Here is a 13,894-nt window from a genome sequence, read left to right on the forward strand (position 1 = left end):
GGAGAGCCAGTGTGGTGTAGTGGTTAAGAGCATGGGACTGGGACTCAGGCGATTTGGGTTCTAGTCCCCGCTCAGCCATGGAGCCAACTGGGTGACTTTGGGCCAGTCACAGACTCTCAGCCCAACCTACCTCACAGGGTTGTTGTTGTGGGGATAAGATGGAGGAGGAGATATAAGCTGCCTTGAGCCCTTTGTAGGAAAAAGGCAGGATATAAATCGGAAAATAAATAAATAAATAAATAAATAACAGAGGACTGGAGGAGGCCACAATCCCTATCTTTCAAAAGGGCTAAAAGGAAAGTCTGGGGAATTATAGACGAGTCTGCCATCAATTCCCAGGAAGATTATTGCAGTTTTTAGGTACCTTGACACTAATACAGTAATCAGTGGAAGGCAACTTGGATTTGTCAAAAAAAAAGTTCTGACAGTAATTCATATTTTAAACAGGTACCTGCTGTAGTAGATTGTGGTAATGCTATGCGCATAGTATATCTTGACTTCAGCAAGGCATTTGACAAAGTGCCCCATGATATCCTGACTAACAAACTGGTTTCATATGGGCTGGATGGCATTACTACTAGGTGGATCCACAGTTGGTTGGAGAACCAACTGCCCAGTGAGATGGTAACTTCTCCATCATTAGAGGTATTCAAGTAAAGACCAGACAGCCATTGGTTAGGGTGCTTTTAGCTTGGTTCGGGGTGCTTTAAACTCGATTCCTCCACCGTGCAGTGATTTGGACTCAATGGCTTGAATGGTCCCTTACAGTTCTTTGACACCTAGTCTCCTGCAATGTCAGTAGTGTTGCTAGTAGAAGGAATTTCCCAGGAAGTTGTCATACTAAGGAGTACTGTTGATTTGCACCAGTGAAATGCATCTCTGCTAGCAGCACTTTACTGTTGGATCCTTCCCATTACAGGCCAGTACACACTTTCACACAGCTGTGGAAAGTGCAGGAACCTTGAACTTTTCTTCTTTGCTTTTTCACTCTGCAGCAGTAACAGTGCATTTGAGACGAACTTTGCTCACTTTCCACTGTGGGGATTTGTCAGCTTTTGTTAGTATGCTAGATTATTGGTTCTATGTATTAAATAAAGATGCATTAACAAAGAAACAATCAGATCAAATATGAATTTTCTCTTCCACTTTTGTGCAAGCATGAAGTCATGCTGGCGCTGGAGCTGATGCACTGACAAGGGATCTCTATGTTTATATGGTTAGTGGAGCAAGAAGAGCCATGGAGCATATATAAATTCCATTCAGCTATTCCAGAAGTTCCTCACAAGATCCCTACTGGTTTCTGATGGTTTGAGTTTATCATGAATCAAATTGTACTCAAAAAATGATGGTGATGATAGTAACATATGGGAGCCACCTCCAATGGTGAGGGATAGCCTTGCCGAGCTGTGCTGAGGAAACCATCTGCTGTGCACAGCATGATCATATGGTCCAGGGAGAAAGATTGTGTTGATTATCACTCATGATTGCTCAAATAGCTTGCAACAACAGCTCAAGGGAACTGCATGAATACTTAGCAAGCACTATAGCAGTTCATATAATCTTTGAAATAGCTTCACCTGACCACAAGTTACTACCTGCAAGTGACAGTCAGTTTTATCTGCTTTCTTTAAGGTCACAATCACCTTCATTCAAAACTGGAATCTTATTGAAGGTTGATCCATAGTAACTTTCATAGAAAGTTCAGAAAGTATTCACACACATCCACATGCACATTTTTGGCAATTCTGGAGAGAATGCTTCTCAAGTGTTTGAAAGGGTTTGATGCCAGAGCATAGGACTTGGAATAATCAAGTCAAGTTGCGACAACCCAGGTACAAGCTAGATATCAGGAAATGTTTCCTCACTGTCAGAGCAGTATGGCAGTGGACCAGTTGCCTAGAGAGGTTGTGGGCTCTCCCATCTGGAGACGTTAAAAAAGAAACGGGATAGTCATCTGAGTGGGATGGTGTAAATTGCTGTCCTGCAACAGCAAAGGGTTGGATCCGATGGCCTTCATGGCCACTTCCAACTCTGCTATTCTATGTTTCTTGCCCAGAAAGTGTTGCCCTCACTCTGAATGGACACTGTTTGCCTGCAGTGATGTCATCACTTAACCACTTAGCTGCATCCAGCTGGCTAACTACCACTGTGACTTTGTGCTGCTTGTTCTGTGGCCTTCCACTGACTGGGGTCACCTCTGCTAATAATCAAGGAAGCATTGCCCTCACTCTCAATTGGAGTCATTTGTCTTTAGGAAAGGCATTGCTTAGCCAAAGCTGCTTGACTCTAGCATAGTAATGCCATCCTGTTTACTGCATGAATTCCATTTGGAATTTCTTGAGTTCCAGGAAGATGCCGGTGCAATAATTAGAAGGGAGAAAATGGCACTAACATGTAAATGCCAAGGGTAGTTATTTTCTGTCAATACTCATCTTCTCCACTGGAATGCTTTCCAGCTAATTCAGTTCTCACATGCTTATGCAGGGCCAATAGTTATGAATATAATCAAATGATAATCTCACTCGTGAGAGGTATTCAGTGAATGCAGTGGGGATAGCCAGGTCATCCCTACAGTCCCCACCCCATCAGCTCATCTTCTGGTCATATGCACTCCAGCACCTGCACATGTGGCAGCAATGTGAATGAGAACCTGTGCATGTATACATAGGTGCATTTGGACTATACAAATGTGAATTGAGATTGGCCAGGGTGTCTCTGTGCATAGACCTTCTTCCACACGCAGCTCATGGATGCATCGCTGAGGGAGTAGCTTAGAGGGGCTTTGTCAGTATAACCTCCTAATTTCCTCAACAGACTGATTTAAATGAGCCATTTAGCAACCAAAGCAACACTGAAGAACTGGCTGAAATGTGCCCAAAGAACATGGTTCCATTTATGATTGGATGTAGGAGTGAATACAATTCGGTGGTCTTCCATGTGAAAAGATGGCCTGTACTCGGAAAGCTAGCGTGACATCCACAAATGAGGCATTTACGCTTCTCTCTTACATGCAAGATTTCTGTGCCCGGCAAGATTTTCAGACGAGAGAGCCATCAGACATGTGTTTTCCTACCACTACCTGAAATGGTACAGTTCATATAAGGCTGTAACACTTAGTCTTTCCAAAGCTCCAGCTCAGTGGGAGGCAACCTAAGGCCCGTGAAGGCCCGCTTGCCCCCAGCCTAATTTTGAGAACTCTCTGCAAGCAAGCAGTTTACACTTCTGGCGAGAGCAACCTGTCCCTCTCCTGGGTGGAAGAAGAAAGGGAGAAAGGATGAGAGAAAGAAGGGCACTTCAGAAAGAGCAAAGCAAGGGGAAGGTCCACTTACTTTTGGCTCTAACCCTGCCCACAGCAGCCCCTGACAAATTGCACCTCACAGGATACAGCCTGCGACAGAAGAAAGGTTCCCTAACTATATCCACCAAGTTCTGATAATTACCTTTCCAAAATTTCTTTTGCCCAGTGTCATATCAGGTTGGCATGAAGGATGAGGGGAAGGATTGTTCAGTTTTATCTTGAGCCCATAATCTGTTGTTTGTTGCATCAATGTGTTCTTGTTTTTCACTGTACCAGGTGTGGGATGAGAGATTAGCCAGATCGGCAGAAGCATGGGCAAAACAGTGTATGTGGGGACATGGACCTCCGCAACTGATGAAATTCCTTGGTCAAAACCTTGCCATTCAGTCTGGCAGGTAAGCAGGAGTCCTCCATCAGTGAACTGAGAATGATGTATCAGATGAAGGCAGCCTTCTTGCAAAATTTCAGAGGCACTGCTTCATTAGAAACAAATTTCAGATTAAAAGAGTTAATTCCATGCAGCTTTATATCACTTTAAATAAATGTAAATAAAGCAGGGCCGTTAACTGAACTACTTTTAAGTATGTTAGTACTTTGTGTTGCTTTCTGGTGGAATTGCTAAATCCCTTTATGAAAGGAGTTGTGTTTCCTCTGTGCTAAAATAAAATGTAAAATAGCTTAAAACAAAATCCTACTTTTCAAAAAGAGATATTATAATGGCTGACTCATGCAAGTATGTTGATTTCTTTATGGCTCCAGTCAAATAATTGTTGTCTCTGTATTAATAGATAGGCAGACAAAAACAGATAAAAACAGAAGACTCTTGCATTAGCTACTCATTCCCAATAATATTGGTAGTAAACAATCTATATTATAGCTGACAATTGCACACTATTTTCTTTTCCAGAAAAAAATTAGTGTTTCCTTATTTAAATTTCCCATTATTTTTAATGATGATAATGTAAAAGAGAGAAATAGTAAACAATAAATAGTATCACTTGGAAATTCAGAAATACAAATAAAAATATATTATTTCCTTTAGAGGAATAACATGTAGATTCTACAAATTAAAATGATGGATGGAGTGATAGATTGAAAAAAGTAAGATTGTTCAATTTACTTAATAAGCATATGGGAAGTCTTGTAATGCAGTTCTGTGCATATTTTCTGCCTCCATATCCACACTTACTTGAAAGTGATCTGCATGCAATTGTATACTATCGGCGTACAGCTCAAGTTTGCAGCTATAGTATAAGGGCAACAAACAAACCTTTGCATTTATGAATGTTCTGAAGGCTCTTTATCAAACATGGACAGGTCAGCCCAGTGTCAGATGCCTTCAAATCAAAGGCTGTCCTCTATAAAGCAGGACACCCGGGCATGCAGTCTCCCTGGTAAGGTGTGGTCACATTCCACTTATTTTCCCACATCAGTGCATTCAGCCCCCCCCCCCCACTCTGCTTAATTGGTTGTCACTTGCAATGGATGGGGAACACTCCTGTGATGACTTCATGGCATTGCCATGAACCAGAGCGAGGCAGGAACAGGAGGGGGTTGGAAGCAGCCCATCATCTACCTGCTCCGTGCCTTAGGCTTCTGGGTTTGGTCAGGCAGGCTTCTTTGTTTTGCCAGGAACATAATTTTGGCAGATAAATGAATAAACTGTGCATTGCGTGTGGCCCTCTGTAGGTACCATTCAGCTGTGGACCTTGTGAAATCTTGGTATTATGAGAAGCAGCACTACTCCTTCCCTTATCCCTATGAATGCAAGCCCAGATGCCCTTCCAAATGTAGCGGTTCTGTCTGCAGCCATTACACCCAGGTACAAACCATAGACTGGGCATTATAGCATTGTAGTTAAGTGTTAAATGTTGCATTTAGTACCAGAGCCATTTCTGGGTCCCTGCACATTCATACCCAGCCACAGGAGAGTCGCTTTCTTATAGTGCTACCCCACATGATAGTGCCATGCATTTGTGCTTACCATTGACAAGTTGCTCTCATCATTTTTCCTTCCACTTCAGGATGGAAAGGATCCAGGTGATGGGTATTGCTCCCCTGATCGTGCTATTCACATGCATACCATTGGCTCAGGGGATAACATCAGGGGTGAGCAGCTCCCATGCAGTTGGTGTGTATGTGAAGAGGGTCTATCTAGCTTTCCTCCCTCCTTTAGGTCTTTCATTCTTTTCCTCCCTCTCTCCTTCCCTTCCATACCCTTTTCCCATTCTTTTCACAGACTGTCACATTCTTTTCAATATAGGAAGCTGCTGCAAGGATCCAATCCTTGCACGTACTCTTTTGAAATGAATGACACAGTCAAAAGTTTCTCTATGTATTCATTCAAAGAACAGAGTACAGGTTTTTATCCTTTCTGCTTGTAATCTTTTGCCTTCAGCTGTGAGAAAGTTAGACATTTAACGGTACAATCCTATCCATATTTAGACCAAAAGGATCCTACAACTCCCAGTATTCCCTAGCCTGCATACTGAGAGTTGTAGGACTTTTTCTGTCCAAATGTACATAAGATTGCACCCTAAATGTCTAATATGTGTGGGATTCAGTAAACAGGAGATAATCATCAGGTGGAATCTCTGTAAGGCTATATACATGCAGCTTTTGTACTTCTTTATGTGCTTTTGCATGACCATTTAGATCTTCCTCAAGTTGCTCATCTAGGTTTCATTGAAGCCATTGGAATTATCATAGAATGGAAGTATGGATAGCCATCTCACCCACTAGCTAGCCTGGTGTGCAGTTGCTTATGTATACCTAGAACTGGATTGGTAGCACTTTCTCTATTTTTGTGTCCCCAAGAATTCCAACATTTTTTTTTTTTTTTTGGTGTTGGGGTGGGGGAAATGATGTGGCTTCAAAGCTTTCTTTCTTTCTAGCCTTCTCTCTCCCTCTCCCTCTCCCTCTCCCTCTCTCCTTCTTTCCTTCTCTTTCTTTCTGTACAGGCATGGGAAATTTTTGTTCTCCTGATGTTGCTGAACTGTAGCTCCCAACATCCCTCACCACTGGCTAGGCTGGCTGGGACTAATGGGAGTTCCAGCTCGACAGCATTTGGAAGGCCATACCTTATTTTAGTAACCATGAGAACCATTCTAAATTAGGCTGGCTATCACACCCTATATTGCAGGTTTGTGAGCTGAATCTAAGAGAGGATGTCTTACCTAGGGCACACCTAGATATTTTTTTGTTGTTTTGCAAGAAAATAAGTTTTTTTGCACCTCTTGTCATGCCATGCCACCTCAAAGTTGTATAGAACCCAGCAAGGGGAATGGGGCAGAAATGCAGCAGCAAGGAAGCCTTAAAAGCAAATATTAATAGGAGGAAATGGTCTTCAGTTATACTCTAGGCCTCTGAGCCATAATAGAGAAAGAAAAGCATTGTTTCCTCCAATACTGGCCCTTTAATTTGCCACTCAGCACTGTCAGCCAAACATTCCTGCAAGCAAACCAATTCCACTGTACAGACCTCAGCCTCCTTCTTGGGAGCACTGCCTGCTTTTTCCACTACCCCGCTGTCACAGGAGCAGAAGAGAAAGCACACTGACACTGCAGGGAGACAGCCTGCTTTAAATTACAAAAATGAGCCGTCAAGGAATGCAGACTATAATACTCAAATGAACAGCTTCCCCTCAAGGATACCTATGACTCTGGGACCAGATTTAATTGTTATCCCATGACCTTCACAGACATGACTGGGTTGGCATAATCATGAAGGGGAAAATAAGCCACAGTGGCCTATTCCCCCCTCTGCGATTGTGCAAACAGGACTGATGCCCACCACTGTCCAGTAAACCCACAGCTTTGGGTTGAAGTTGCATTGCCACACAGATCATCTGCAGAGTTTCAGCTAGGATTGCCAGTCGTTCGGGGGGAAACACCCTGGCTTGCCTTTGTGTTTTATCTGCAGAATCCAGCTGTTTATAACAGCAAAAATATTATTTGTTATAATACAATATTATGCTGGTGTTAGAGGCACAGGAGCAGGAGTTACTGGAAGTGTTGGCAATCCTAGTTTCAGTTCTAAAGGGCAATTTCACTGCACTTTCTTTAGCACAATGGGAAGGTTTTAGGCAACTGGCTTGAATCCTGTTTTGGACAATAAAGGAAGAAGAAAAGAAGAATAAATAGCAGCCTCCTTTTTCTTCATCATCTATTTGTTTACTATTGTTATTTATATACTGCCTTTTAGAATATAAATCCTTGCAAGGCAATTTACAAATAACACCAGAAAATCACAAGTCATCAGGACCCTTCCCATAATGTGGTTGGTGTTGTGAGGTCCCGTTGGTAGAAGGGACAGTCAGAGCTGAAGTTTTGAGGTCTTCCTTGCCTGCCTGTCTCCATCTCCTGTTCCTTCCCACAAAGAGGCTGACACAGACATGCCAAGCGCTAAAGCCTTTTCCCGCCTCACTCCTTGTGAATCATCTCCGTGGTGACAGGCCTTTGCCGTAGCCTCTGGCACCACAGTGAATGCAAGGCCTTCATTTGCTCCGCCCCGGGTGTGCAGCCAGCCCAAGGTGGAAAACCTCCTTGTCTGACATGGGGCTGTGGCAAAGCATTTCCAGCCCATAATGAATAGGGTGCTGCACAGCTCCAGAATGGGGCTGTTTCTGCCTTGCCAGTCTGGCTTCTGGAAATACCCAGCCCCATATTTGCATGGGTGTCTGTGTTGTTTATAGACGCCGTATGAGATCTAAATGGTCTCATTTCCAATGTTGTGTCTGCAGAAATGGAGGTAAAGAGACAGGAGACAAGTGGGAAACACATTTTAGGAAAACCATCCCTTTTCATATGAGAATGCCAGTTAGCTGCTCAGCCGATTCAGTCAATTTCTAAAGAGCCTTTGCAGCAATAGGGCCAGGAGGCAGAAAAGGGCAACAAAAGTGATCAAAGGGCTGGGACAGTTCCCCCAGTGCAACTTCTGGGGCTGTGTAGCTTAGATTAAAGGCAAGTAAGAGGAGACATGTAAGAGATGTCCCAAATTATGTGTGAAGTAGAGAAAGTGCATAGGGAGACATTTTTCTTACTCTCTTGTGAGAACCCATGAACCTGATTGGTGGGAGATTCGGGACAGATAAAAGAAAGTACTTTTTCACACAGCAGATAGTTAAATTTTGGAATTCACTTCCACAAGATGTACTGATGTCCATCCACTTGGAAGGCTTTGGAAGAGGATTAGACAAATTCATGGAGAATGTCATCATGGCTGAATCATGATGGCTGGATGTGACCTTCAGTGGCAGAAGCAGCAGGCTTCTGTCCACCACTTTCCAGGGAACATGAGTGGAAGAAATCTAGTGTACTCTGCTTGTGGGCTTCTCTGGGACACCTAGAATGTTGCACTAGATATGCCATTGGTCTGATCCAGCAGGACTCTTCTTGCATTCTTATTCCTGAACTGCATTTCCCCCCTATATAATGGCTTTTTACTAAACCCTGTGTGGAGTACTCTGTGGATGGTCTGGATGGTTTGCATAGCATTTTGGCAGAAAAAAGGTTGACTGCAGGGCATAAAAAGCGAGATCTTCTTCCATATGATTCTGCCACTTAGGGGCATTTATAGACTTCTCAAAAGGCTTAGGCTACACTCCTCCATGTGCTTGCCTGGGTGTAAGCCCCAATCAATTCAATGGGCTTACTTCCAAGTAGACGTGCATAGGATCGCACTGTTCAGGACCTCTAGGAGCCTCTATCCTGATGGACACTTGCCCTTGCCAGTGCCTTCCGGTCGCTCAGTGTGGTGACTCCTGAGACCTTGTCTGAGGTGCTGCCAAGCATCTGTGCCTTCCTGCTTTTTTCTGCTCCATGAACGCCCTCTTTAGAGTTGCTTTTACTTAATGGGCCCATCAGAATTCTTCTAGCAGAAGCAGTCTTTCCAGATTATTATTATTATTATTATTATTATTATTATTATTATTATTATTATTATTACATTTCTATGCCGCCCAGATGTGTTGGGCTACAGCAACTAGGATGCTGGGAGTGGCAGGGCACTAGACGGCCCCAGGTTGGAAAGGTCTCTAGTAGAGGCCATAATAAAGGCACAATTGGACCTCCACTGGAGCAGAACAAAGGTCTGTGTAGTCCTGTGCCCTCTTTTTCCCAGTGGCCAGCCGGGCCAGCCAGACAGGCAGGAGACAGGCATGAGGCCAAGAGTCTTCTCTGACTGTTGTCCCCTCTCCCTGCACTAACTGGTATTTAATGGCATGCTGGTTCCCATCTTGGATGTTTAACTTGGCCGTCATCAAAGTTCATTTCTAAAAGAGAAGCTACAAAACAAAACCCATTGGAGTACCCCAATCAAGAATGAGTCTTCTGGTCTAGGCCCATCTTTTTTCTTTATAACAGCTGTTTTAATATCCCCAATAGATGGTGTGGGCTTCTAGCAACAGAATTGGCTGCGCCATCCACACCTGCACCAACATGAACGTGTGGGGCAACACATGGCGGCGAGCAGTCTACCTTGTGTGCAACTATGCCATCAAGTAAGTAACGTCTCGGAAGTGTCATCAGGATGCAGCTGCCAGTGCGAGAGCAGAGGGGAGCTGGAGAGTAACCTGGCGCAGGAGCGGGCTGAATGAGGAAAGCCCTGCTGGATCAGACCAAAGGCCTGTTCCTATACTTGCCATCTACATGCCCATAGGGAGCTGAGAAGCAGAGCATGAGTCCAATCAGACCCTCCCTTTCAGGTTCTCTGGAAACTGGTATACAGAAACATGTTGTTTCTGATACTGGAGGAAATAACTAGTAGCCATTGAACTAGTAACCACTGAATCTGGATTTTATTTGCACTATTTGTATTATGTTTATTTATTTTATGTAAGCTGTCCCGAAGCTATGCGATGGGACTGCATATAAAAAATTCTGAATAAATAAATATGCACTTGGCCACTGGGGAACTACTGGCCAATATCTGCTCAACCCTCTGGTACAGAGCTTCACACCCTTTTCAGCCCCTAAGAACAACATTCAGGTGACTGTCCATGAGCAAGGTCCATTACATTCTTACAGATTCACATACAACTCTCCCCCTTCACCAACTATTTATCTTGGGCAAAATAGTTTTGGAGGCTTAGTACCTGCTTTGATCAGACAAAACCAGCACTCCTTCTAGAAACCTCGGTTCCCAAACCACTGATCAGTCCAGGAATCCTGGCAGCTAGTCCTTCTCCCTCCTGTAATCGACTCACAAGCTGAAGGATCCTGACTCTTCACACTCTGCTACCTGGGACTTTTTCAAGGCAAGCAGGCCATGCAGTGTTGTTTGTACTCCACAGACAACACTTTTTGTCTAATACTTACTGTTTACAGATATTCTTGCAAAAAAACCCGATGGACTAGAAGGATCCAGGAGGCAGTTTTTCTGGTCTTAAGCAAGAGTACTTACTCAGAATCTCTTCATAATCTGAACTCAAAATATTTGCCTCAAATGCTGGGCTGGTTCTGTCCCCTGCTCCCACATAGCTTACCTTTTGTTTGCCACTCTAAGTTGCAAAGCAGTGGCAGCAGTACGAACTCGTAGTGGTAGTGGCCACCGGTTTTATTTCTCATATTCCCCTGGCAATAACATGTCAACTTGGTGTTTCATTCCAGGAGACTTATGGGAAAGAAAAGAGACAGCCATCAACAATCTCTAGTATCCTGTCCCCAAATTTCCAAAATATCCCAGCATGCACATACAGAGTTTTGACCTATGTGAATGGGGAGAAAAAAATGGAGAGACATTTTGGCCCAGCCATGTTTTTGACATAAGTTCATTACATCCTAAATGATAAGCAACCCTGCGTATGCACCGTCATTTACCAAATAACATTGTTGGACTGCACCAGTGATTTTGCAGGCAGGAATCCCTTTGGCTCTAGCCACCATTACTGAGCCCTTCAAGAGGTTATTCATACACCACAGTGGGAGCTCTCACCTTCCCAGCCCCCAGGCAGGCAAATTCCTTCAGGTTCACTTGGTCCTTGGATGGGACCAGGTCCTTTTCTCATCATTGAGCGAGTGCTGTGCGTTACTCAGAGCTGTAATATCCCCCGTGCAATTCCATGTTTCTCTCTCTCTCTCTTGCTCTCTCTCCCCACCACCATGCCCATGATTTCGGTTTCCCTTCTGTCTCCACTGCCAGAACAATGTGCCACTGCAGCTAGCCAGTCATGTTGCTCTGTGCTTTTTGGACTCCTTCACTCCAGAAAAAAGTTGGTTGCTCTTGCAATCTCCTTTGTAGCATATAAGCCCTGAAGCCTCTTCCAGTAGCCCAAATGACAGCAGCTGGCCCACCACTCAAGCAAACAGGAACTTAGAGAGCTTCTACTGCAAATGAGCAGCTACTGTCAAGAAAGAAGCAAAAGAAAGACAAGCAGAGGGAGATACATGAGGTGACTGGGAGCCACCAGTAGACCTTGGCCATTGCAGTGAAGAATGCTGGACTATGCAGATTTTATTACGTATAGGCATATAAAAGAAACTGGTGTCCTACATCTGGCTCCTCAAGGAATGGTACAAAGAAAGCAGCACATGAAGTGTAACTTGGGAAGGGGACATGGGCAGAGGGAAAACGAGGAAGCACCACTCTCTTGTGCTCCCTCCCTCCCTCGCTCCCTCCCTCTTACACACACAACTTCTTGCAAAATCCTTTCTTCAGTCTCTTTTCATATAAAGAGATAAAGACTGGGACATTCTTGCAAGGTAAGAAGGCATCAGTAGTATGGCTTTATGCCTCTGGTTTATCCAGCAGAAGGCAGTGTTTCCTAACTTATCCTAGAGCATTAATCGCCAAATTTGTATGCCGCAGGAGCTAAACAAAACAAATACTAGCCAATGTACCTTTCCAAAGAGGGTGCTGGCCGTTGCATTTCTGTGTGATTTACAGTTCCTGCTCTGTGTCCTCCCAATCAACCTCTCCTGGGTGCTGTGAATTTTTGCTGTGTCTGCATCCCATTATTCCTCATGCAGACATGCAGCAGAATAATTTATCTGTACAGGAAACTTTCTGTTGCTTCTCTGCCTGGTTGCCACTCTGCCACCCTAAACGATGGCACACGGTTGGTCACAGGGGGGACTACAATCCCTCTTAAAGGGCAAGTGTACAGTTTAGGAGTGTTCCTGGACACTGTTTTTTCTGTGACGGCAAGGCCTAGGTGTCCTCAGTGGCCAAGAGCGCTTTTAACCTGGTTCATTTTGCTCTCCATCAGTGGCCTTATCGATTGAAGAAAGATCTCACCTTAGTGGTGCATGCATCAGATACATCCAGACCACATTACTGTGATGTGCTCTATGTGAACCTGCTCTTAAAGAGATAACAATTCAAGGTGCTTGCTTTAGCCGACAAAGGCCAAAACAGCTTGGAATCAAGCTATCCGAAGGACTGCCTCCATCCATACACCTCTCCACACCTAAGACTGGCATCAGAGGCCCTGTTCTGTGCTTCATCAGTGAGAGCCATTCGGCTGTGTGTGCCAGCAACAGGGCCTTCTCTTAGCTTGCTTTTAAAGCAGCTCTCAAAACATTTTTACTCCAGACTGCTTTTTGGTGATTTTATTGCACTCTGTTTTAACTATGGTTCTATTTATTGCTATTTTAAATGTTACTTATGAAGCAATCCTCCATTTAGCTCCAATATCAGAGACCCCAAGGAATCCAGAAGAGTGAGGGGAGGGGCATCCAAAGTCAGATCGCCCCCTGAACTCTCAGGACTGAACTCTCTCTTTTCCCAAACACAGCCCCTGGGCCTCCTTCCATGAGGCACTAGGATTGCAGCCTTATGCTGTTTTTTGTTTGCTTTAATAGCTGCAATTTCATTATATTGTTTTGCCAGTTGGTTTGTAGGGTCTCTTTGGAGGGCAAATACCCTAAAAGACAAGGTAGACATCTATAGCATAGCACAGGGAAATGGACGGAGGCTTGAGTGGCTTCAGGATACCTCATATCCTGGCCTCTCAATTTTCCTCTCCCCTTCCCTGCTCCCTTCTTCCCCCTTTCCAAGATGATATTCCTGAGTGTGGGGAACAGTTGGTTGTCTGTGTACCAGCTGCAAAAGGGAGTTGATTGGAGCTCCAATTACCAGCTTCATGGTCTCCAACCAGGGAGCAGGGAATCCAAACAGTCCTATGCCACCCCCAGACAATGTCTAGGGGCCATAGGATTATTCCCTGCATAAATGAAAATTTCCATATGAGTATTCAGTGAAGAAGCATGACTTATGCCTTGTCTCTTTTTCTTTCCAGGGGAAATTGGATAGGAGAAGCACCTTACAAAATGGGGAGGCCCTGCTCAGCCTGCCCACCAAACTATGGAGGCACCTGCAGCAACAACATGTGTTACTCAGGACTCAAATCCAATAAAGTGAGCTGGTTCTGAATGCAGCCCATGTGCTCTCACTAAACTCTGCAGCAGCTTGAGAATCTGGGTGTCGGATTTGCAGCCAGAAAGGGCAGAAGTGAGATGCTGAGGACAACAAATTGTAAAATAGATGGATTATTTATGCTCATGAAAGCCTAGACTACTTCCTCTTGCCCTCTTTCATTGATAGAGCTTCATCTACATTTGCTCTGTGACTACATACAGCTATATATACAACAGCCTG

At 44.2% G+C, this 13,894-nt stretch overlaps 1 protein-coding gene across 1 annotated transcript in view; it reads left to right on the forward strand.

Moving 5' to 3' along the window:
• Window positions 1-13,668, forward strand: part of R3HDML (R3H domain containing like) — a 23,705-nt gene extending 10,037 nt beyond the window's left edge. The window contains exons 3-6 of the mRNA XM_044440319.1: window positions 3,575-3,693; window positions 4,988-5,120; window positions 9,682-9,797; window positions 13,536-13,668. Coding sequence (XP_044296254.1) covers window positions 3,575-3,693; window positions 4,988-5,120; window positions 9,682-9,797; window positions 13,536-13,668 — 501 coding nt within the window. The remainder of the gene's footprint in view (window positions 1-3,574; window positions 3,694-4,987; window positions 5,121-9,681; window positions 9,798-13,535) is intronic.
• The last annotated feature ends 226 nt before the right edge of the window (window positions 13,669-13,894 follow it).

The sequence above is a fragment of the Varanus komodoensis genome, unplaced genomic scaffold (genome assembly GCF_004798865.1).
Source record: "Varanus komodoensis strain SLA01 unplaced genomic scaffold, ASM479886v1 scaffold37, whole genome shotgun sequence".
In the NCBI taxonomy this organism is placed as follows: Eukaryota; Metazoa; Chordata; class Lepidosauria; order Squamata; family Varanidae; genus Varanus; species Varanus komodoensis.